The sequence below is a fragment of the Lepidothrix coronata genome, unplaced genomic scaffold (assembly GCF_001604755.1).
Source record: "Lepidothrix coronata isolate B3197 unplaced genomic scaffold, Lepidothrix_coronata-1.0 Scaffold260, whole genome shotgun sequence".
NCBI lineage: Eukaryota > Metazoa > Chordata > Aves > Passeriformes > Pipridae > Lepidothrix > Lepidothrix coronata.
In genome coordinates, this window is record NW_016690440.1 from 706,779 (window position 1) to 729,971 (window position 23,193).

Consider the following 23,193-nt stretch of genomic DNA (forward strand, 5'->3'; position numbering starts at 1 on the left):
AGAACTACTTGATTTATTCATGGTAAGCTGTGAGGTGTCCAGCAAAAACTAGAGGCATATGGATAGGTGATAAAAGGACTGAAAAAAATTACATTGGAGGTGGGGTGAATGTGTTTAAAAAAATTACCAGAAACAGAGTATCAACAAAATATAAGCTCGAATGCTTTAGTCTACTAACAGTGTATACAGATTAAGAACTAAAAGTTGATTGACAGCATGTTACAGTTCAGTACCATTTACAAAATGGATTTTTTTGCTTTATATTTCAGCTTCAGCTCTGGCATTACATATTCCAGGTAATATTATTTCAGGACAGCCAGTGCACAATAACATCAGTCCTTCTCTTACCCGATTCCCTAGGGAGGAAGAGCATCACCCTTTCAGTCCAGTAACATGCCATTTTTAATACAGATACTGTCCTGAGTCAGAGGCTATTTACCTTATAGAAATAGAAGGGCCTGAGGTCGAGCACTTCAATGATCCAGGGGAAGGTGCGAGGGGAGCTGTAGGCGAAGAGCACGATCTCCAGGCAGCACGCCAGGAGGGAGCGGTGGAACAGATCCTGCTCCAGGAGAGCCTGAGGAGACACAAAATGGCAGCGGTCTCATGCCGGGGAAATGGAAGTCGGAATTTTGTGAAAGAACCTGCTTTTTTCCACTGTTCACAACCTCCTCTTTTTTACAGGGGAATTTAGAAGACTAGATGTAGAGTAACGGCACCAAACCCACCCCACTTTGCATACTATGGACAAATCACCTGGCCTCCTTATTGTGCACCACAAAGCAGAGCAAATGCAGTGCTGCCTAACATGAAGTATTGATCTTGTTCATTGGATCAAGAAGAGAATAAAAGTCAAAAGTTGTGATTCTAGGAGGCACCACAAATTCAGATGGCTAGTTATGCCAGTTATACTGGTTTTAACACTAGAAAAAAACACATTTAGGCACCTCCCATGTATTTCCCCTTTTAAATATTAACAATATACACAGAGTGCTTTACAGTGCTCTGTCCTGAAACTGCCTGAAGACAAACTCTGAGAAACAGTTACAAAAAGTGGTCTACTCTTCAGACAATTCTTTACTTACAGTCAGATCCTTCCCATGCAGTCTCCGTGTTTCTTGCACCATTACAGTCTCCAAGATTTTATAGTACAAGATCTCTGCCAGTTTTAATCTGTTTACAGCAAAATCTGAAATTTAAAACCAACAGAGATGAAGTCCAATGCCACTGGCACAAATGGTCTTAAAACTAAACTGAGCAACCTGTCCTGATCCAAGAAAATACCGTGGGTGTGTATGTACACACTTTGCAAACCCAAAAAGTATGTTCAGAAATCCGCTAGGCCCAAGCACAGCATGAAATTTGATAAATGTTTTACAGGATTACTTAATATTTCTTCTGGTGTAGTTTCGCAATGTTGCTATAATAACTTTTCTATTTGTATTCAGTTCCCTTTAGATTCTGAAGCCAAGAAGAATGCAAGTTTACAGTTGTTAAGAGCTGCTTTTCCATTATCTCTTGGTTATCCTAGTTCAAACTGCAGCTTTGGGTTTACTCTGTCATAAATTTTTATTTTTTACTGTGTTCTGTTTGACAGCAACAGTTTTCCGCTTGGGTATGTTCTGGGATAAAAACAGCTCCACTGCATTAAGTACCTAGACAAGAGTGTATGTATGCATTCTATTTGCCCTGGTTTAGTATTTTGAAACATCCCATGCCTTTCACTCCATACCTATATGAGAGCCTGGCTGCTCATCTGTTGACTGAGTGTAGCTGCAGCAGAAGGTCTCACCAATCTCCTTCACTCTGCTCATGATGCTTTCCATGGGGCTGCGGGCACAGGACCTGAAGCAGAAGGCAAAGAGAAAGTCTTGTTTGTATAAATTAATACCCAGTTTAAAAAAAAAAAAAAAACAACTCAAGAACAACAACAACAACAAAAAAACATACCACCAAAATAAAAAGGGAAGCTAATTATACTGGACATTCCTCATCTGCAATAACCTGTATTACACAGACAGAGGAAAACATAAACCACACAAATATTGTGTCCTTTTTTCCTTTCCTAACAAGGTTAGGGAGGCTATGGAGATCTTAGAACAAATGCAGGAGAAAGGAAGAGCTACAGCAGCACACTCAGGAGAAAAAGGATCTGGTGAGAGCAAGGCAGTAGTGAGGATGCTGCAAAAGGCAACAAGCAACCAAATGCATCCACGAGACCACACAAGCCAGGCTCAGTCTGAGGGAGTACAGAAAAGCTTAGAGTGAAGAGCCAACATCTTCCCATTTACTACCAAGACAGAGAGAAACTGGTGAACTTCAGACAGTCACTGTCATAAAAATGGGCCAGAGAATCTCTGGCTAGAGATGGTCTCTCTGAAAGCTTTCAGATCTTCCAGCAACTGCTTTAGAGGACAGTGGTTTGCCACTGATGTCAACTTAAGACAATAAACTATTATGAAAAGCCAGAACTGAAAGCAACTAAGGTTTCTTTGAACAAAGCCTTCTAATTAACTTCAAAGCCGTCTCCGTGGAATTTTAATTTGAAAAAGAAAATACTAAAAAGCACAGAATATTACACAGTCCAAACTACAGTTCCTTCCATTTCTCCCAATCACACAGTACATATCCTAGTGCTTGCTGAACTCATGTCCAGTATGAGCAAAGTACTCATCACAACTCTTACAAGAGGTTTACTCAATTTTTTTCTCATTTTAATATTTACCTCTCTCCTGACAGACTAGTTTATTACTTGGAACAAACACATTTTTCATTAGAGATTGCAGACACTTTAATGTCTTAATTGTGTAATATAAATAATATCAGTCCTTAAAAAACAATCAAAGAAACATTCAAAACAAACGCATCCTGCTGAGCAGTTGTAAAATTTGAAGAACTAGTGCTACGAAAACTTTCAAAATATACATTAACTCCAAAGATGAGAACTGCACGTAATATTTTTCACCTATTTATGATGGTTATTTTACAAAAATTACTTTCATACTTCAAATATTAAGTCCTAATACTAAATGTCCATTCTGATTAATAAAAACACATCTGGAGACCTTACAGTATAATACAGCAAGGCCTTAACTTGCAGATGTTAAGCAAACACCCATCTTTACAGGTATTTACTATTCAATTACTGCTTTTTATGAGCTAGGCTCAGAGAGGAAAGCAGTGAGCTGAAGAGAGCTCAGGGAACAGCCACCAGAACAACCAACAGGGAAAGCACAGCTGCTGCTACACAAGAGATCAGCTTTGACAGTAACCAGGGTCACTGCAAGGCTCATACAAGTGCTACAGGGTTAGATTAAGATATCCTGAAGTAGTAGGAAGGAGAAATGGGAAATCTGTACACTGCTTTTAGTTTTATCTTCCCAAGTTGAAGGCCAACACTAAAGCTTGTCGATTCTAACATTTCTGCCCTCCTCCAAAACCTCTGACAACACAGTTACCACATCTTTTATTAGAGCCATACTTGTTTAAAATCCAAATAAATAAACAAAAAAGGCATTTGGCTTTCAAGCAAACAGATAAACTAACACAATCAAAAGCTGAGTCTCCATTAATACAATGGTGGTGACAAGTCAGATGGGAGGGTGGTGTTCAGCCATCCTTCTCCAGATGAGATCATCTAGAAAATAGACTTTCAACAAGAAATACTACAGAAACACAGACCTAAGTACTCTGCACCGAACAAAAAAAGCCAGAAGGTCAGTTCCTGTGTGTATGAGAGCAGCTGAAGTGGACACACTCACTCAAAAATAGCTGTAAGTTGTTCACTGGGTGCATTTTTCAACCCAGCCACCATGTTCTGCAAGCGGCTCACGCTCTGAGTGGCTGAAGCCACAGGAGTGATGACACCTTCCTTTTCTCGCAGATATCGTCGGCCAGTCAGTGGAGTTGAAGGTGCAAATGATCTTTTCTGTCACACAGAGAAAGACAACAAGTAAAATCAGCCAACAAAACAGTTTCAATAACCTTTCAAATGAGCATCTCCTGCAAAATCCCTCCAAAGACTAAAATTACACCACCAGTACACTATGTGAGGGTTCATCAAACCTGCCAGCTCAGAACTGACTGAAAATGAGCCAAAGTTTTCCCAGGACTCCATAAATACAAAATATAACAAATCTTCATGCAGATGAAAATTAACTCAAAGGGTTTTAAAAAATAAAATACAGTAAATCAAGACCTAAAATCTTAAAGCCTGTAATTTTTTAAGATCATCTGAACACTGAAAAATACAGGATGAGGAAGCACATGCTTCCATTCTCAGTCCCTGACTGCATTAGCTGTGTGACACAAGGAGTGGGTGGCAGAGCTGCCCAGGAGAGGTCCACAGGAAAATATTCTTTGGAAAATGCTGTCCAGGCAGACCTCGAGCCTTCCTTTATCCAAAGGATGATGCAGCACCGAGCAGATGGAGCTGTGTGGACTGCACTTACCTATTTGTATCCTACTCTCTGGAAGTGACACAGTTTTTGGATTTAATTATCAGAGCAGACAACATTCTGATGATACCCAGCAAATAATGAGAAAAGGTTAAGCCTGCAGCCATTATGCATTAATAGCAATATTGTTATATTACAGAAACTGAAGCTCAGAATTGCTAAAACCCACTCCACATCCCTGTCTTTAATTTGCCTGAATACGAAATACACTTATACTTGGCAGAAAAAGCTAAGCCATAGGATTCACTTACACCACCACTAGCATCTTGGAATAAGAATTCTTATTTTTTAATAGACAAGTAAATCAAACAGCATATGGTTCTTTCACACATTCAGCACTATTTTTCTCCTTATCCAAAAGCAATCAAGCATTTTCCTGCATGCCAACTTCATTAAATACATCGTACATTTTTAAATGCAGTGAAACATTACTCTGTTAATAGGCTACTTTTTGTAATGAAGAGACAGTTTGGTGAGGTTTATGCTGTGAATGTTATTTTCTGCAGAAGAATAAAAAAGATGATCTTTCCTATCCTAAGAAAGGAAACACTGGGAAAACAAAATAAATTACTCCAGTGTCAAGGTTTTGTGGCATGATTATGGAGCTTGAACAAAACTGTAAGACCTATATATTTAGCTATTACCTACGTACAGGTTTTTCTTGGACAAAACCAGACTAAACACATGAAAGTGCTCTCATCCAGTTTAAGGAATAATTATACAATAAATTCCACAGGAAAGACATCACCAGCATTTCTCCTTAGCAGGACAGTACTGGAGCCTGCAAACAGCATTCACCACCTTCCTCTCAGGAGGAAGTTCAAGAAATTCCAAGTCTCCTCAATAATTCAAAGTGTGTGTAAGGATGGGAAAACTCCGAGTCCTTCAAGTGAGACTGATGTGTTAAATGAATCACCTTTTCAAAATGCTGCTGCAGGTGACACTCTGTGGGAGCTCGTGCTGCTGTTTTCTCTACTAGCACATCTGCAGGGAATTTTCGAGTGCCAATTTCTTCTTCAGCATCAGCTCCCAGGAAAACTCTCTCATCAAAATCACCCACGGTCAGAACATACTCTTCATACTCTTTATTCAGTGCTTTGCTGAAAGAGAAGCCCAGGTTTGATATCAAAGGTTTAACTGTTGAAGAAACAAAGAAGGCGGCTCTGGAGCGCAAGTACAAACTCACACCAACACGGAGTCAAAGTGTTCCATGCTCTGGGCAGCAGTGCTGCTTCCACCTCCCCAGGCAACCTGCCTGGGGTCAGCCCTGGCTGCCTTCGGACTGAAAGCTCTGCAGGACCTGCTGCAGGGACTATTCTTCCTCCTAAGTGACCACCAACATTTGTCTCTTAGCAAGAAGAGGAAAAAAAAAATCCAACTCTGCTTCTACCCCAGTTGTGAATAAACCAGTGTGGAAGTGCTCAACTGATCAGAGGTTAAATCTGTGAACACACAGAGCACACCAATGGGAGCTGCATTCACCTCCACTGGATTTCTGGTTTTACCACTCCCTAGCCCATAATTTTTCTAATGGTGCAGCAGAAGGGACAGGGAGACCAAACAAATCCTCCACCCTCTTTATTCCAGCTAACCCAATTGGAAAACAGAAATGTTTAATCCCACCAAGGTTGCAAAGCTTTAAATTTACACTTAGGAAATGGAATGGAACTTTTGGATAAAAATCAGAAATGGCTCACATCAATAAATCCTGTCTGCAGCTTTTCCACGGGCCAGGAATGCAGTTCCAGCTACCACTGAAGCAGACATATTAGTGGAACATAATGTAATCATGACAAAAGCAACTCTGTGATCCCACAGGAAACCTGACTGTATCACAGGTTCACTTTCCCCATGTCTTTTAGGAAAAAAAAAAGAAAGTGGAAAAGAAAAAAGAAAAAAACAACTATGGAAGGTTTGGACAAAAAAACCCTCAAACCCTAACAGGCTTCCATGCTTCTTTTAAATGTCAGGCTACTTTCAAAAGAACAGGGACTACTGTATGTAAGACTATTAATTTTTAAGTAGAAATACTAAGAAAAGTTGCATATTCAATGGATCCCAGTTTATACATGAGTTTATATCTAAATTGAAGTGTTATCTACACTGTTAGAACAATCATGTCTTATCTCAAAATTCCCAAAAAACCAACAAGTTAAGAGCTAACCTAGCAAAAAAAAAAATAATAGGTTTTTTTGCAAAAGGCAAAAAAAACCCCAAACCGTAAGGGATCCAGAACAAAGCAGCTCCTGTTCCTATTTTGCATTTAAATTAACCTTCAGAAGTGAATTCAAAAAGTTTCTGAAACAATTACACTCGCCTCCCACAGAAACACTACACCTCTTTTGTGGTTTTGCAATTGTTTCTTCTTTTTCTTTGAAGTCCTTCTGCTGCATCCACAGATTTATACACTCAATTAGAGACTGACAAATGAATTTAAACACTTCCCCACCTGGGCATAATATGTGTACAGAAATACATCTGTACACGTCAGAGCCAAGGCTTTGATTTGTATTAGACTACTCAAAGGTTAGTCACCAGAAAATCAGAGCAAGCACCAAAAAACCTGACAGCAAGGAAGAACCTCTGCAGCTTGAACCCTTGACATTGGCCACATCTTGGAACGAAAAAGCATTTCAGCCAGAGAGAAGCTTTGGTGGTCAATAATCAAAAACCCATTAGATATGGTAAGACAAAGAAACAGGAAAACCTGAAATTAGTACACAAAGGCCAGTGCTTTAGACATGAAACCGAGCCCCATGATTAAGAACAAAAGCTGTAACTTACCTATTTTCTGTAAAGTTGCAGAGATCCAACAGACAATCTCCTTTTAAGATCTAAGAATAAAAAGCAGAAATATCTTATGTAATAAAATCAAAACTGTTCCAATTGTGAGGACATGATGGTTTTAGTCAAAAAGGAAATGAGATTGAGGTGCATAACTGGACTTTTTTGGGGTTTTTTTGCCTAGACCAAAGGGCTACAGTGCCATTATCAGGACAAAGCTCCAGATGAACTCACTCTTCAGACACAGCTCTACAGTGTAGTATCTGTTCACTGCCAGGTTAGGGACTGAGCTTACAAACAACTACACAGAAACTTCCAGACCTTGGAAAACATTTCCAGGATCAAAACTAGACGGAACAGTTCATACACCTGCGACCTCAACCTCTTCCTTCCAAAGCATTTTGCTCAACTTCAAGACAAGCAGCAGGACCCACACTACCATAACAGACATCCCATAAAACTATTTCACAAGGAGATCACATTTTTTTGCCTGAAGAAAACACCACCTTTAATAATTCAGTTTCACAATGCCGAGAAAGGAAAGCAAAGGTTCTCCACTGACATAAAAAGCCAAAACAGAGGAGACCTTACAGCACACAGCATTAAAAGCTGAGAGTGAATTCTGTTACTGCTAAAATACAGACAAAGAAAACCTGAACCAGCCTGAGTTCCTTTGCTCATTTGCACTTTTCCCTGAGGAACCCACAGGACCTAAATGGTCTTGAGAGCCATCATGGGGCACCACCATGCACTCACAAAATTAGTGAGATGTACCTTCCTATCAAACAGCTTTGCAATGTATGGTTTGAAGTAGTGTTCCTTTATGCCTTTTGCTTCTACCAGGAGCCCGTCGTGCAGCTCACACAGCGTGGCAATGATGCAGGGAGGGTCTTCAGAGGCTTTGATCTCCAGAGCGTGGAATTCCACTGGTAAGCCTGAGAACAAGGAGGGGGGGGGAAGACAACCAACCTTCAACTTCATTTCAAATGAACCAAGAGAAAAAAAAAATCTCATTTGATTGTAAAAAATCTTTCCCCACCATACCTTTAAATGATGGATTTAGCAAGTCTCTTCTGTTTGGACACAGAAGGGCATTGGCAAAAATCAGGTCCAAGCAGCACAGAAGCAAATGATAGGAATTTACTAAATCATCTCCAATCATACGGAAATTACCTTGAAGAGACAGCACATCACGTCAAGCAACACAACAGAAGTTCACAGCTGGGAATGTATCCAAATCATGCAGCTAAAGCAAGCAAGCCTACCCTTAGTGTACACAAAGAGAGTCCAGCAGAAGTTGAAGAGATCTTTGACACTGCATGGTACCCGCCTGGCAACAAGGAAAAGTGGGGAGAAGTCACTCTTCAGTTCCAGAAAGCTGAACCTTGTTTTACAGTAGGAATTTCATGCCATTTCCCTGCTCAAAGTAACAGCTGGAGCTGTTGTCTTAATTTCACACTAAGGCTCAGTCAACAGCCTCCCACCTGGCTCCACAGGGCATCCTGCACAGCATTCACAACCTCCTGACCCTGTTTCCAAGCCAGTGGCTGCCTCTGACCCTGCCACACTATTCCGCTGGTGTCACATCTCCCACAGAACCCTCCTGCAGCCACAGATGGTGAGATGATAAGGGCTATATATATGCCAGTGATGGTTTTTCCTAAATATTTTACTAAAGCATCAGTCATCAGAACACACGATTACAGCTTGTACTACAGCTCAGCTGCTGAATCCCATTTGGGGTAGAGATTATCCAAACCCAGGGAGCTGGAAGACCAGGGAAGGCATTACTCAGGACAGCCCACAGAGGAGCCAAAGCCACGGTGATGCTGCCCAATGCTGCTCTGAGGGACACAAAGAAAGCACCCAATAAAACTTCTCCCACTACACTCTACCTGTAGTCATGGAGCTACACTAGAGCATTTTACCAAAACAATTATCCCCTCTCACATCCAGAGAACCCACATGAGCTGAAAAAACACCCCGCAGAGCCACAGCTTCGCTCCCTCATCCCCAGGGTTACACTCTCACTACAAAGATGTCACAGCAACAGCCACACACTCCACAAGGAACACAGACAATTAATTGCCTCCTTTAATTAAGGCAGAACTTCCATGTGTGTGTGGAAGATGACACCACCAAATTTGTCATAAAAATTAGCACATCAGCTGTAACTTCCTCCCTCATCTGGCAACCACAGCAAGGACCCAGCAGGTCACCGGGGATGTAACAGAGGATGTATCACTGTAGCACAGAGGGGTCCTGTCACACCAGCTGCCTGCCTGCGCTGTGCCGAGACAAAACACCCCTGGGCCGCTTTACTTATTTCTGCTAAACGTTTAGAGCATTGGTCTCACTGCGCCTTGAAGTTAACCCACCTCCTGGCACCTCTGCCCCACACACAGACCTTCCCATGTGTGACAGGGAGCGGGATGCAAAGCCCTGGGGACGCGAGCTGTCCCCACCCAGGGTCAGGGCTGGCTCTGCATGTGCTGGGTTTCAGGGTCAAAGAGGCCCCATCTCTTCAGAACTTCATTTTCACAAATCTGTACTGGGTATAACTCTTTCCAGGGAAAAGTCACATTAAATCTCAAAATCTCATACCTCTGTTTCCTGCTTCGCTGCGGCTTGGAAGTTTCTTCATAAGGGTTTTGAAATACATCAAAAAATATTGGTTCAAACTTCTTGAAAATCACAGTTGACACTTCGAAATTTCTCTCCAGCCGCTCCACTCGCTCTCGGAATTCCTGTGGTAGGTTTGACATGTCCATCCACTTCTTCATTTTGCTAAAAAACTGAATTAAACTTTAAAGAAAAAAGAAAGGTCTGCTTTGAGCTTTAACTATCTTCTAAAATGCAACATATTTACTCCTTAATGACTGATTAGATTACTATGTAGATTTACACTTTTTTTGACAGACTCCCAAACTGTACATATTGTAAGCTTTTTGCCTTTTATCACTCTGGAGTTTCTCCTTGACCCTCTTTAAGGCACAGGAACACTACTTTGATGCAGTGGCTGCCAGCATGGCTGTGTTGGGCAGGGGAGGAGTGGAAAGGAAAAATCACATGCTGCTCTGCATGTGTGGAGGGGGAGGCAGGACAGGCAGCAAAACCACAAACAAGCAAGAGCTGTCAAAGTTACCTGCACAAAAACCTGTTAGTTCTGGGTGTAATTAATTGGCACTCCCCCTCCAGCAGCTCAGCCGGGAGCGGGTCTTTAAACCGAACGAGAAACATTCCGAGCTCTGTCGTTCCAGCTCTGTCTTCCCCGGTCAGAGCCACAGGGGCAGGGGGGCTGCTGCCGGGGCCGTGCAGAGGGGGAATGCTGTGTTCCCAGAACAATTGGGAGCCGCCAGCACTCCCGTGGGATTTGCCCTGAATCCTGAGTCAGACACGCGTGCTATCGAGATCGCTACGGCAACGCCGAGGTGTTTGCGGTCAAATTAACTACAGCGAGAAACAACCGGCGTGGGTGGAACTGCTGGTCCGACATGGGTGGTCTCCCAAAGGCTTGAAGTTGAAAATTACGTATTTACATCCAATTTCCATCTGTAACACCCGCGGATTTGTTGCTTTCCCAGCTCTGCCTCGGGTGCTGCGATTGGGAGCACCGGGAGCGGTCCCGGGCCAGCGGCTTTGGCAGCGCAGGGACTGACGGGCGCTGTGCAATCAGCCCCGGCGGTAATTAATTAGCCCGGCGCTCACCTGAGGCGCGCGGAGCGCAGGATGCGGGTCAGGGACACGCCGTTCCCCTCCATCGGGACGCTCCCCACCGTGGGCACCCGGCTCCGGCGGCAGGCGACGTACAGCGCGCAGGCCAACCAGTGCAGCGGCTCGCCCTGCGGGCACAGCGGGCACGGCGCTCAGCCGGGGCTCGGCCGGGACCCCGGCCCGGCCCCGCCGCCCCCGCCCCGCTCACCTCCAGGCTGTAGGTGCCCCGCAGCGCCGTGAAGTCCCGCAGCGCCTCGGCCGCGCTCGCCGCGTCCAGGTTGAGGTCCCGGCAGAGCTGCTCGACGGCGGCCCCGGGCTCGGCGGGGCCAGGGCGGGCCATGGCGGGGCTGCCGCCCCAGAGCCGCGCGCCAAAACCGCCGGAAGGGCGGGGCCGCTTCCGCCGGGGGGGGCGGGAAACGCGCGGAAACGAGCGGGGTCGGGACAGAGAGACACGGAGAGACACAGACAGACGGACACAGGCACAGACAGACACAGGCACAGACAGACACAGGCACAGACAGACACAGGCACAGACAGACACGGATATACAGATACACGGACAGACAGATAGAGAGACAGAGACACAGGCAGACACGGCCAGACGGACACACAAACGCACACAGACAGACAGATCACGCACAGTAACAGCACATGCAGAGCACACAGACGCAGCAGAGAGCAAACACGGGCACAGCGCACACAAAGCAAACAGAGCGCACACGGACACGCGCGTGGGGCGGTGCTCGCTGTCACGCGTGTCACTCGCTGTCACTCGCTGTCACGCGTGTCACAGCGGTGCTTGCGCGCGCGGCTCCGGGAGCCTGAGGCAGGAGCGGGTTTCGCCGCGGTCCCGCAGCGCCCCGTGACCCGCGTGGGGCCGTGGGGCGGGGGCAGGTGGGCTCCCCCTCGCCCCCGCAGCGCTCCCGTGTCCCGGGGCACAGCCCCGCTGCCATCCCGGCCGTGCACTGACCAGCGCCGATGGCCAGAGCCCTCCTTGAGAGCACCAAGTGTCCCCGTGGGCAGCGGAGCAGCTCCCGCAGCCCTGAAGGGGCTCGGGTGACGCAGCGCTGGTTCGGGCACAGGGAACACGGCTCTGAACCCGCGTAACCTCGGAGGACACTTGAACCACCATGCTGTGGTGCTCCCCGAGCCAGCTGCTGCTGCTGGGAGGGCGTGGGACAGAGAACACACGGAGCGAGCCCGGAGCGAGCGCGGGTGGCCAGCGCGGGGCTGGACCCGCACCCTGCTCCCCGGACCTGCTGCTCAGAGGCGCGTCCCGGAGCCGCCGGAGGGACCCGGCCGCGGTGCCCCCCGCCCGCTCAGCAGCCCCTGCCGTGCCCCTGCCCCACACACACATCCCGGGGCTGGTTTTCTTGAAAATGTCCGTTTGCAAAGCACAGGGATCAATTCGTGGGATCCACAGGCCGGCGGAGGCGGTCAATCACCGAGAACCAGCTCAGCTCCGTGCTTTCCAGGTTACTTTCCGCGAAATGTTACTTCCCTTAATCCAATACCTAAATATATTTGCGAAAAGATTTGCTATAAGAGCACGGAAAACTGCCTGCTCTGAACAGCCAGGAAATGTGTTTAATTTTGGATAATGAGGCTAAGAGTCCCGCAGACTTATTTATTCCTGCAGGACCAGAGATTTGCCTTCCTTGGGGTGAACTGAGCTTTGCTTTTTGTGCAACCGTTCCTCTATCAGAAATTTTTGCCCTTTTCTAGGGAAAAAAGAAAAGTCACTGTGAAGTTTTCCTTTCAAATTTTGTCTTTCCAAATGATACAGACAATTCCTGTACAATGTCTCCCTGAACAATTGTGCTGGCAATACAGCACAGCCAGCTGAAAAACCTGACAGCCAATGCTTGGCAGGAGCCCAGAGACAGACTGGAGTATCTGCCACAGCTCTCACTCCCCTTAGCTGCTCCTGCAACAAGTCTAGGTCGCTGAAATTCCTTGAAACCCTCCAAGGGCATGTGCTTGCATTCAACCAGGCTGGGACTGGGATTGAGTTCCAGGCTAAACCAGTAACATCCCATCCTACCCAGACTACTGGCAAGTGGAGCCAGGTAGTGGTGCTGTATGGAGTTGTTCCATGAATTAAAATCCCACTGGAGGGTGAACAAGGCAACACAGGGACTGCAAACGATTTTCTGCTGGGCTGGAGATCTTGCATTGTTTAAACCTTTTGGGGTGAAATCTGAATTCTACAGGAATTAGTTCCACCTTGGCACTGCACCTCCAGCCACCCCTGGGTGCACCATGAAACCACCAACACCCCAAAAAGCCACACGGGAGGGTGAGGAGGATGTTCCCAGGCCTGGTATACAAGTGTATAGGGCACGATGTGCCAATAGATGGGAAGGGGAATGAGAGAGAGGCCAGATTTCTCTTCCTCCAGTTCTCCAGAGCTGCTGCTCTGCAGGCAGCTGGGCTCCTTCCCTGGCAGTGCTGCCCATCTGTCCAGTGCCCATGGCCGAGCACCGGCGCCGTGGGCAGCTCTGCACTGGCACACGGGGTCTGAGGCACTCGGGGACCACAAATGGTGCCTTTACCTGTGGTACAGTGCCCAATATTTCTCTGAGGTTGCAAAAATTGAGGAGAATTCATGGTCTTGTGACTCAGCCCATGCTCCAGAGCCCTGGGACCAAACTGGCTTCCGAAGAGGCAGAAAACAAAAATGCACTGAAAAGCTCAAGTTTTCTTCAATACAAACCAAATGTCACTAGAGAAATTGCCCTCTGCTCACTGCTGGCTAAGATTTCCACCCCAAATCCTTTCTTGTAACTGTAAAGAGCCCAGTCTGCACTTGGGGCAGGTAAAGCTCCCCCATCCACAGGTCAGTGCTGAGGGAAATCCTTCCCCATTTTTTGTGACCATAAAGGGAATTGGAGATCCTGTCTAAATGTGTCATGAGACATCTCTGTGTCCCATCAGATAAAAACCAGACAGGAACTGCTTGGGGCAGGGGTGTGTGGGTGTGTGTGAGGACTGTGGAAGTCTCTGGGCTTCCACCCAGCCTCTGGACAGAGCAGGTACCCTGTATATCCTCTGTGTTTAAACTGGCCCTGGAGCTCGATCTGGTCCTGGGACCTTGCAGGACAGCAAGTTAACTCCCACAGCACAGTCAGTTAACCCCCAGGGCACTGTGTGAGAGCCAGGGTGCAGCCCAGTAACCTCCTCCTGTGGCAGGAAAAGCTGATGTGCCCACTGCGAGTAGCCCTTCCCCGGAGTAACGCACGGGGCACGAAGAGCAACCCTGAAGCAGGGAGCAGGCCACTGGGTTTGACAGCTTCTCAACGGACTCATGCTGAGAAAAAGGCAAGTCACGTTTATCACTGAGTCAGGTGAATTAAACATTCACATATATTTGCTGAAAAAAATTATATACATCTGTAGCAAGGCTCTGCCAAGTCTGAAAGATAAGCATCATCTAGTCACTAAATTAAAAAAATAAAAATCTGACTTTTAAATCTTTTTCTTTTTATCCATGTTCAAGAGCACAGACAGTTTATTTTGTTAGCACATTTGGTGAAGGATGTATGTGTGTGAGTAGCCATGAAAACCGGTGAAAATTTGGCGTTTGTTTGGGATATGATGGAAAAGAAGAAGCAGCCACTTACGCCTTACAATCTAAATAATCCACAGAGTATACCGGGTTGCAAAAGGGTCACAAAGTAGCAAAGAGAAGCCTAAACACCCAGAGAGATAGCATACATGTCTGCTAAGAAAGAACAAGGTATAGAGCATGCTGGCTAATTAAATAAATTTCACTTTAAACCCTGTTCCTTACGCGTGTAACCCTGGAAAAACCATCCCTTAACAAGAAATGAACTCGGAAGAGATTTCTATATCCATTCACAGTAAGGCTTTGAGGATATATGAAGTTTTATAGCATTTGTATTTTAAGGATTTAGGGCAAGTACATGTTCTTCCACTGAATAAAAACAAAGTTAGTACTTAAAAGGTTCAAAAATATATCAATCGTGACTTTTTTTTTACATAAATAAATTATATTGATTTTGGATTTAACAGCTGAAAAAACCCTTTCTGCTTCCACTGGAGGCAAAAACTGAACAAAATGTTAGTTAAATAGAGATAGCAGCATTTCTAAGAAATCTGTCAATAGTGATACAGTATCTATGCTACAAGACTGTTATTAAATAGAACACATTTAATTATCCAGAGGGGTTGCATTATGATTGGTTACATACTTTAAAAAAAAATCATCCAATCCAGTAAACTGGGAATAAATTCCATGAAAATATAAACGAGCTGCTTTTTTTGACCATGGGTAACAGACTTCTTTGAGATGCTAATTTTAACATGTACATAATTTATAATCGCAAATGTATAAAAGACAATGACAAAAAGCATCATAAATAAATAATGCAAACTGAAATAGTTATGTCAAAACATTTGGACCATCTGATAAATTAGCAAAACTGCAACAGAAAAAAAAGTAAAAAATACAGTAAATTGTGACAACCAAGTGTGAAACCGATGAGTAGCACACACTCCAACTCCCTCCCAGCCTGCCCTTCGCTCACCGCTGCACCACTGCAGCTTTATTCAAGTCTCAGACCATGAGCTGCAAATAAACACAACCCCAAGTGAAAAGAAGAATTAAAGGAGGAGTGAGGGAAAGGAGAAATCAGAAGAGTTGCCTGTGGAGGAGTCTCAGTACCCAGAGCTGGGGGAGGGGGGGCTGGCGGCATTAAAACCCGTCTGTATGAAATGCAGACACTGAAATCCTTTGGGGGATTGGAAATACTGTTCAACAGCAAACGGAATGGGAAGAAGCCAAGTCATCTCTTCACAGTCCAACGCTAGAAAGGAAGAAACTCAAGCTCTAAAAGTCTCAAGGCTCCTTCTCAGAGGACTCCCCAAAGAGAGAAGCTGGCCTACAGCCTTCTCTGTGTTTGCTGAAAGGACATCACTTCTGGGGTAAGGAGTGAGGAATACAAAAACTCAAAAAGCCTCAGTGTTCATATAAGAGCATTAAAATTGGCGTGGCCTGTTCACGGCTGGAAAAAATACCTTTAGAGCACCTGTAATGCCATAGCTGAGAACTAACGCCAGAGAGGAGAACTGAAGACTAGCAGAATGACAAAGGAACTGGTAGCTACAGGTACAGTAACCCCAGAAAAGTCATGCAAGTGTGCAAAACCTTTCCAGCTCAAGCTGAAAAGTTCTTGTAACTAACAAAGAAAGGGCAACTAAACTCCATGTAACATAAAACCAAACTTTGGTTTTAAAAAATACAAAAGAATGTCTACATCGTCTTTTCACTCTCTGCGGTTTGTCTCCAAACCTTTGAGGTGGGGGTGATCAAGAAATTATATCACTACCAGTTATGCTTTTCCTTTCAAAGAAATGAATATATGCATTTTCAATCATTAGTTATATATTTCTGTCTATACTACTATTCTAGTAACCATGATAAAATAGGGAAATACTTTAAATCAAAAATACACATTAGCACTTACTATAGCTGTGCTTTTAGCCCAAATACAGGCTTTTCGTTCAGTGTTGCTGTAGACAGAAATACCCTTGTCTGCATGTAGACCAAGAGGTAAAGACTTTTCTTTTGCTCTTGTTTTTTTTTTGCTGCTTTTTCTTCTCAAAGGAGTGAGCAATTTGGGGGGGTGACCGAGTACTGGATTTGCTATCGTCGGCTGGGATGAACAACTGGAAAAACAGAACGAGAATTCGGTGCCTCCCATACTAGCTAGACAACACTGTTTATCTAATAAAGTGGCAAGACCCTGCAACTATTAACATGTAGTATGTCACCAGAGTTTTTTCTGACAGGAAATTAGGTAGATAATATTACTCATGGAAACACAGGTTTATGAAGGTGGAGCAGGGTGGGAGGGGAAGTAACAAAGAGTTTATGGGATAAGAAACTCACAAGCCACAATCTTTTTGTGTTTTTTTTTTTTTTCCAATGAAACAAAAGTTCTAATCAGTATGGTGAGCCGCCTGGCGCTCCTCCTCTGCTGGTCCATCCTGCTCCTTCTCTGCCGCCGCCAGCGGGCTCTGCTCCACACAGTTTTGACTGTTTGCAGCTTCTTTTTCCGGCAGTGAGACAGTTTCTGGCTCTGGATTTGCCGATTCCCCTTTTGCTTTCTTCCTCTTCCGCTTCTGGCTCTCCAGGTTCGCCGCCTCCGAGTGCCTGGTTTGCTGGATGCCAGGCAGCGCCATGCCGATGCCGGGGGAGAGGAACATGGAGGGATAGATCAGTCCAGGAGACATCCCTGGGATAAGAAATGGGTTAAAAGCTACAGGACTACTGGTAGTTATTGCGGATTCTGTCTGATTAGAAAATGAACTAGGACCAGGCTTGTCTTCGGCGAGAGGTTCTTTTTTCCCATCCTGACTGCCCTGTTTCTCCTCATTGGCTTTCTCGGCGCTGGCTGTGCCACCTTTCGTTGTGCTTGTTAACGAAGTCGGAGCAGTCGCAGTACAAGTCGTTGTCATGGGGGAATTGAGAAGTCCTCCAACGCCAAACATCTGGGGTACAGTAGCCATGCCCGGCAGCATCATGGGCAACATACTCAGGGTGCTCTTCACATCCTCCCCAGCGGGCACTGCTGCAAAGCCAGCAGGAAACCCGACCAGCCCGGTCAGAGGGATCCCCTGCATGTTTCTCATGTTCTGAAGTCCCACTAGATCCATCCCAGCAATGAGTCCGTTCATGAACAATGGTCCCATTCCAGAAGAAGAATCTGCTACAACACCGGGGCCTTTAAGGAGTTCGCTTCGGGGCCTCCTCCCTCTCCGGCGCGGCCCCGTGTCCCGGAGCACGGGCTCGGTGAGGACGCGATTGAATTTGTTTTCGGGTAAGTAGCCCTGGAAATGAAAGACACATAACAGAGAACACCCGACAGTTACTACTGCAGCAAAGGGGATCTGCCTTGTCTGTGCTTGCATCTGCGTCCCAGATGGTGTCGGCACAGAAATATTTGCCTACATGATATGGAATTTGAGAGGTACACACGACTTTTCCCCAATGGATGCTGCCAAATGCAAAACACCCTAGCAGGACCCTGCAGTGTCAAAATGCTCAGGGAGGGGAGGAGGAAGCATGTTTCTACCCCGTATTTCACCCCAGCCCTCAGCACCAGCTGTTCACAGCACGAGAAGCACCAGGGCAGTGTGGTGTCAGCTGCCTACTCAGCTCCCTGCCCAGCTCCAATTGTGCCTTCAGCAACAGGTGAAAAAGTCACATCTTTGAGAGGTGAAGGGCCAAATTTTCAATGCTCTGCAGAACAGCAAAGCTCATGGGATGACACACAGAGAGTGGACATGCTGTCTGAAGAGCTCCTGGTCAGAGCTTTACTGAGATGCCAGGAAGCATTCAGAAAGCTCTGAGCGTTCAGACATGGGACCAAAACCCAGCAGCCAGAACTGGGCAAGAGCACGTGGTTACACAGAGCAGTGGGGGGGATCCACAGCCCAGCTCAGAACTCCCTTCTTCAGCATCTTCAACACAGACATTTAAACATTTCCCTTTGTGGCTCCCTTGAGTTTCGATATCACCACTCTGAACCATTTCCAGTAATAGATTTAAGCAGGAAAAGTATTTCCTGGTGACACCTGCAGTGCAGAAACATGAATCAGATGCCCCTGGCAATCTGCTCAGCACAGCTCCTGCCCAAGGAGGAAGAACCTTCTGGGATTATCTCCCACTGCCATGTGGGAGAGCCCGCATAGGGCCATGACTGCCCTGGGCTCTGTGGGGCAGCACCGCTGGCCAGAGCGCCTGGAGCAGCCGCCGTCCCTGCCCCGCACCAGGACAGAGGTGCACTCGCCAAGAGCTCCGTGTGGATGGGGCTCAGGGTGGGAATGCTCTTGGGATGCAGCTGCCAGAGCAGGGCACATGAGAGGTGCCTGGGCAGTGCCAGGCGCATGGCGGCTCCTGCAGCAAAGAGACTGTCCCCTCAAACCAAGGGAAGGAAGAGCTGTCAGCTCTCCCAGGACTGGCCACCCGGATGGGGCCCTGATGCCAGCCTGGATGTGGAGCCGTTTCCTGGGCGGTGGGACACACCATGCCAAATCTCCAGCACTAATTAAAAACCAATTTGAGAGCAGTAAAAACCTCTAAGCCAATTGATTCCCCCTCCAGCCCCCTTCAAGGGCGTCACACAAACCACTGCAGCCCCAAAAACAGGCAGCAGGCAAGAGGGACTCTAGGGAGAAGTCTGGACCAGGTCATGGCAAGGTGATCTGACAGTGCCCGTGTGCCGGAGGGGAGAGCACTCCTGCACAGGCTCTGCTACGCTCCGGGGCAGGGACTGGTGTGATGAACAGGGAGGATGAATGTGGCATGTCGAGGCTCCGTCCTGCCCCTCTCCCTGCCTGTGCCTGACCCTCCAGGCCTGGTGACCTGAAGGGCCTTTGGCAGGCCCACAGCTGCACAGGCAGAGTTTGCAGGAGCTGACAAAAAGCATCATCTAAAGGTACTTCTGAAAATTTGACCCATGAGAATGTGTTTTGTCCACACCCTGCGTCCAGCACCTGTGGTGGATTGCTGCTCCTAGGGCGTTCCTCTTGCCCCTGCTATTCCTAAGCACCCCGAGGCTTTCCAGACAGCCACCCTGAGCAGCCACCCTGGGCTGCTGAGCCCCTCTCCCAGGACGCTGGCCCCCCTCTCTCCTTGCCCTGGCCACACACCCAACCTCCCTCTGTGCCCCGGTGCCCCCAGCCCTGCCAACCCTGCCGCTGTCCCCTCCCACACGCGCAGCCGAGGGCCTGCCTCGCAGCTCCCGGATCCTCACTGGAGAAAGGTTGTGGGGATGGGGAGGGGAAAGAAAAGATGACATGATACAGATTTCTCCAAAAGCTCTAACTTACTGAAAGCTTAACAATGTCAGCCCAGTCAGCTGCAACAGCATACTCCAAGTTTGCATCAAGCCACCTTGGCAATTCCTTCAATGCTGGTGCTGTGGCTCCCCCTAACTATAAAACACAGCAGAAGGATGACCTCTGTTGCAGAGAGAGTTATGTAAAATAATACAAAAAATACGATTACACTTCCCCTAGCTCCTTGCTTTGGGCTGCGATTCAGCTGGGGCAGAGACTATTTCATTGCTGCACATCTTTGTAGGGCTTGGTGTGTGCCTGCTGCCTCCAGACATACAGCCCAGGGAGAAAAGGCAGGTTCAGCCTCTGTGGCCTGGCCCATTGGCCTCTGATGGGGACAGAGCTGTAAAAGCCATGCTCAGAACTGACAAACCCCCCCAGCTCACTCAGGTCTCCAGTGGCCAGTGTGGAGGCCCAGAGGGGAACACGGATGTGGCTGAAACAGCCTCTTTCTGCCTCACTCTTTTGTTTTGGTTTTAGATGGGATTAATGCCAAGTCACCTTCTGACCTGTTGCAGTCCTGTATGTGTTTAAGAACTGAATTTGGGGGGAAAGTACTCCTGGACATCCCTTCTCATTCAGAGAAGTGAACATCAGTGCCCTGGAGATTAAACTGCAGACAAATAAATCCAAGCTCCTTGCTCACGAAGCAAGAAAAAGCCCTTCCAACCCTTCATTTCCCACATGTGCAGCAGTGGGATGGGTATTGGTGTGCTCTGGCCTGCACCTCGTAAGGAGGAACAAACCAAAGATATTTGCATGGCAGTATTACAGCTTGTGGCATATTGCAGTGAACTCAAGGAACAATCAAATCCAGGATGGGAAGCACCAGCCAGGGCTGTGTTAAGGGTGGCTTTAAAGCCAAAGGCTGTATCCCTTTGCCATTGAGGGGTCTGTGCCCCCTGGCAAGGGTCAACACTCCCACATTCCTTACTTCATCCAGTCACTTATGTCACAGGTCTGCATCCCCTTGGGCACAGGTGTCACAGGACAGTGTAGATCAGAGAAGTATTCCAGACCTTTGTCCCATCCATAAGCTTCTATAGATTAAATCTCCACCATGCCCTTGGGTGAGCTCAGGGTCTGCCAAGCATTTGGGGACACTGAGGGCAGAGTGCAGAACAGGCCGTGGCTTACCCGCCGTCCGGTACCCTTATGTACCACCGGCACCCGCTCCTCTCCCGTCAGTGAGCTAATGTCCAATTTGCTGGGGTCCTTGCAGCGCTGCCTCCTCTGCTTGGGCTTGTCTGAAAAATTCTGGAGTGCAAACAAGACAACGTTAATGAGACTAGATGGCTTAATGAGCCTGGCTGGTTACAAGCCCTGCAGGAGAGAGGCATGGATGAACTCAGGAGGGACAGAGGGGCCCTACAGACTGGGGCAACAGCAGCACCAGCAGCACAAACTGGTCCCTGCCACAGCACCAGCTCTCAAGTGAGCACAACTGATTTTTGTAGGTATAAAGGGGTCTCCAGTGCACCCCATTCAGACTGCTCCAGCCCTTTCTAGCTCCCCTCCACTCCTGAAGTTGCAGTCTGTTGCAGGTTCCTCTATGTGCTTCTGCAAATGGGACACTGCCTACAGCCAGGAAAGAGAGAACAGGTCTGTTTGTGCCATTTGTGTCGCTCTGATACAGTCACCTGCTTTTGCCAGCTCAGCTGTGCTGTGTTTCATTCCTGATTCAGCTGTTCCCACTACAGAGATGCTGCACTGTGTTTCTTTGGGATCAGAGCCCTTTGTAACTGCAACCTACTGAGTTACAGCCGAGTCACTGGACACCCACTGCATGCACCGAGCCCTGCTGGCCATGCGCCTGCAGGGATGGAGCATTACAAGGAACTACTGCTGGCTCAGATTCCTGAGAGTCAGAAGAAAGACTCTGAGTGTGGTTTGTCCTTCAAGCTGAGCTGCTGCAGTACCCCAAAGCCTCTTTCAATCCATCCCACCTGGAGAGAGGACACCCACCCCGACAGGGTGATTCTGCACGGCTGGCCCGGGACACAGGGGGCTTGCTGGGAGCAACAGCTTTACCAGCAGCACGGTCAGACTGGCCAAGCTCCAGTACCCCCCTGGAAGGCAAGGGTGTTGGGAAGGAGTGGGAAGGCACCTTGGCACTTGCTCCACCATCTGACTGCTCCTGAGGGTCTGCCCTGGGCACACAGCCGGACGTGTCTCTGGACTTTGAAACGCAAGGGCCATCCTGCCAAGAAAATGCTGGGCTCCTCACCTCTCATCTCTAACTCTCCAAAATGCTAATGGCTTGCCTGTAGTCCAAGCTCCAGGGAATCCTCGCCTCAGGCACACGATACTCCAGGACCAAGATGAAGAGTCTTTTCTGTATTACCACCACATTTCTTTCTACTCTGTTTCACAGCCTGTGCTCTGCCTGTCACATGGTCTAACAGGCTAAATAAGCTGAAACCTGGAGCAAACCAACCAAGAGGTGGAGGTTTATGAGACAGCAGGAAGAATGATAGAGACTGTATACCCTACTCTGTGCCACTCTGCTTTCTGACAGCACCCATGGCCACACAGCTGCAGCCTTTCAGCCTCCAACACAGCCACTTAGGTCCGGCTTTTCAAGCCAGGAGGTTTTCTCTTGCCTGAGAACCTTATTTAATACAATAGTACTGCCTAAAATAAGCCCTGGTGAAAAAGAGCAACACAGACAAGCCTTGAGCATCCCAAATCCCTTTTCTTATTTCTGTCCCCAACCCTGGCACTTCTGGAAGACATTGTGCATTGGGCACTGCAGCTGGAGAACTGACTGACCTTGGGCATTGGGATGCAGGTCTTGGAGGATGCCAGATAAGTCCAAGCCCAGGGAGCCCTGGAGGGCATTCACAGTCCCCAGTTTGGGCACATTTGTGTCCAGGGGGAAGGGAGTTCCCCAGCAGCAAGTGCCTTTTGCTGCTGTACAGGGAACTGTGCCCACCTCCCAATTGTGTGATGAACCTCCCAAACAGCTCTGATGAACACCGCCGTGTTACAGGAGAAGCCCTAACACAAAGGGCAACACACAAGGCAGACACACACACACACACACACACACACACGTGCCACTGGAGGCCACCCTTACTGTGCCAAAGCCAGGAACATCGAGTGTGTAGTCAGACTGCTGCCGGAGCCAGTCGAGGAGACTCTTATTGGGGACAGCCTTCTCTTGGCCGCCTGCAGCTGGGACTGGCTGTGGAGTCGAGGTAGCAGCAACTGGCCCATCAGGGAGAGGACTGTTCTGAGGGGGCTGCGGCTGGTCTTCCTGAACATCCTGCCGTGGAGGGAGGAGCAGGGAGAGCCATCAGCAGCATGTGGTGATGCATGCACACCCCAAGAAGCAGAGCTCCCAAATCAGGTCATCTGCTCCCATCAC

The 23,193-nt window shown here is 47.4% G+C and overlaps 2 protein-coding genes across 15 annotated transcripts in view; both read right to left on the reverse strand.

Moving 5' to 3' along the window:
• Nucleotides 1-11,295, reverse strand: part of RBL1 (RB transcriptional corepressor like 1) — a 23,906-nt gene extending 12,611 nt beyond the window's left edge. Inside the window, 12 exon segments of the mRNA XM_017835550.1 lie at nt 416-577; nt 1,086-1,189; nt 1,733-1,845; nt 3,762-3,928; nt 5,374-5,557; nt 7,242-7,291; nt 8,016-8,176; nt 8,286-8,414; nt 8,507-8,571; nt 9,846-10,046; nt 10,950-11,083; nt 11,164-11,295. Of these exon segments, the coding sequence (XP_017691039.1) occupies nt 416-577; nt 1,086-1,189; nt 1,733-1,845; nt 3,762-3,928; nt 5,374-5,557; nt 7,242-7,291; nt 8,016-8,176; nt 8,286-8,414; nt 8,507-8,571; nt 9,846-10,046; nt 10,950-11,083; nt 11,164-11,295 (1,602 nt within the window).
• A 3,122-nt stretch (nt 11,296-14,417) lies between these two features.
• The window catches only part of CHD6 (chromodomain helicase DNA binding protein 6), an 89,023-nt gene continuing 80,247 nt past the window's right edge, over nt 14,418-23,193 (reverse strand). For 10 of the 14 annotated variants that reach the window (XM_017835577.1, XM_017835574.1, XM_017835575.1 and 7 more), the window contains 4 exons: nt 22,903-23,091; nt 20,961-21,080; nt 19,815-19,919; nt 14,418-17,810 (listed from right to left, as the gene is read on the reverse strand). In XM_017835577.1, coding sequence (XP_017691066.1) covers nt 16,920-17,810; nt 19,815-19,919; nt 20,961-21,080; nt 22,903-23,091 — 1,305 coding nt within the window. In that variant the 3' untranslated portion in view covers nt 14,418-16,919. Of the gene's footprint in view, nt 17,811-19,814; nt 19,920-20,960; nt 21,081-22,050; nt 22,246-22,902; nt 23,092-23,193 lie in introns of those variants that run through there. The other 4 variants (XM_017835579.1, XM_017835581.1, XR_001878180.1 and 1 more) reach the window with 3 other exon arrangements.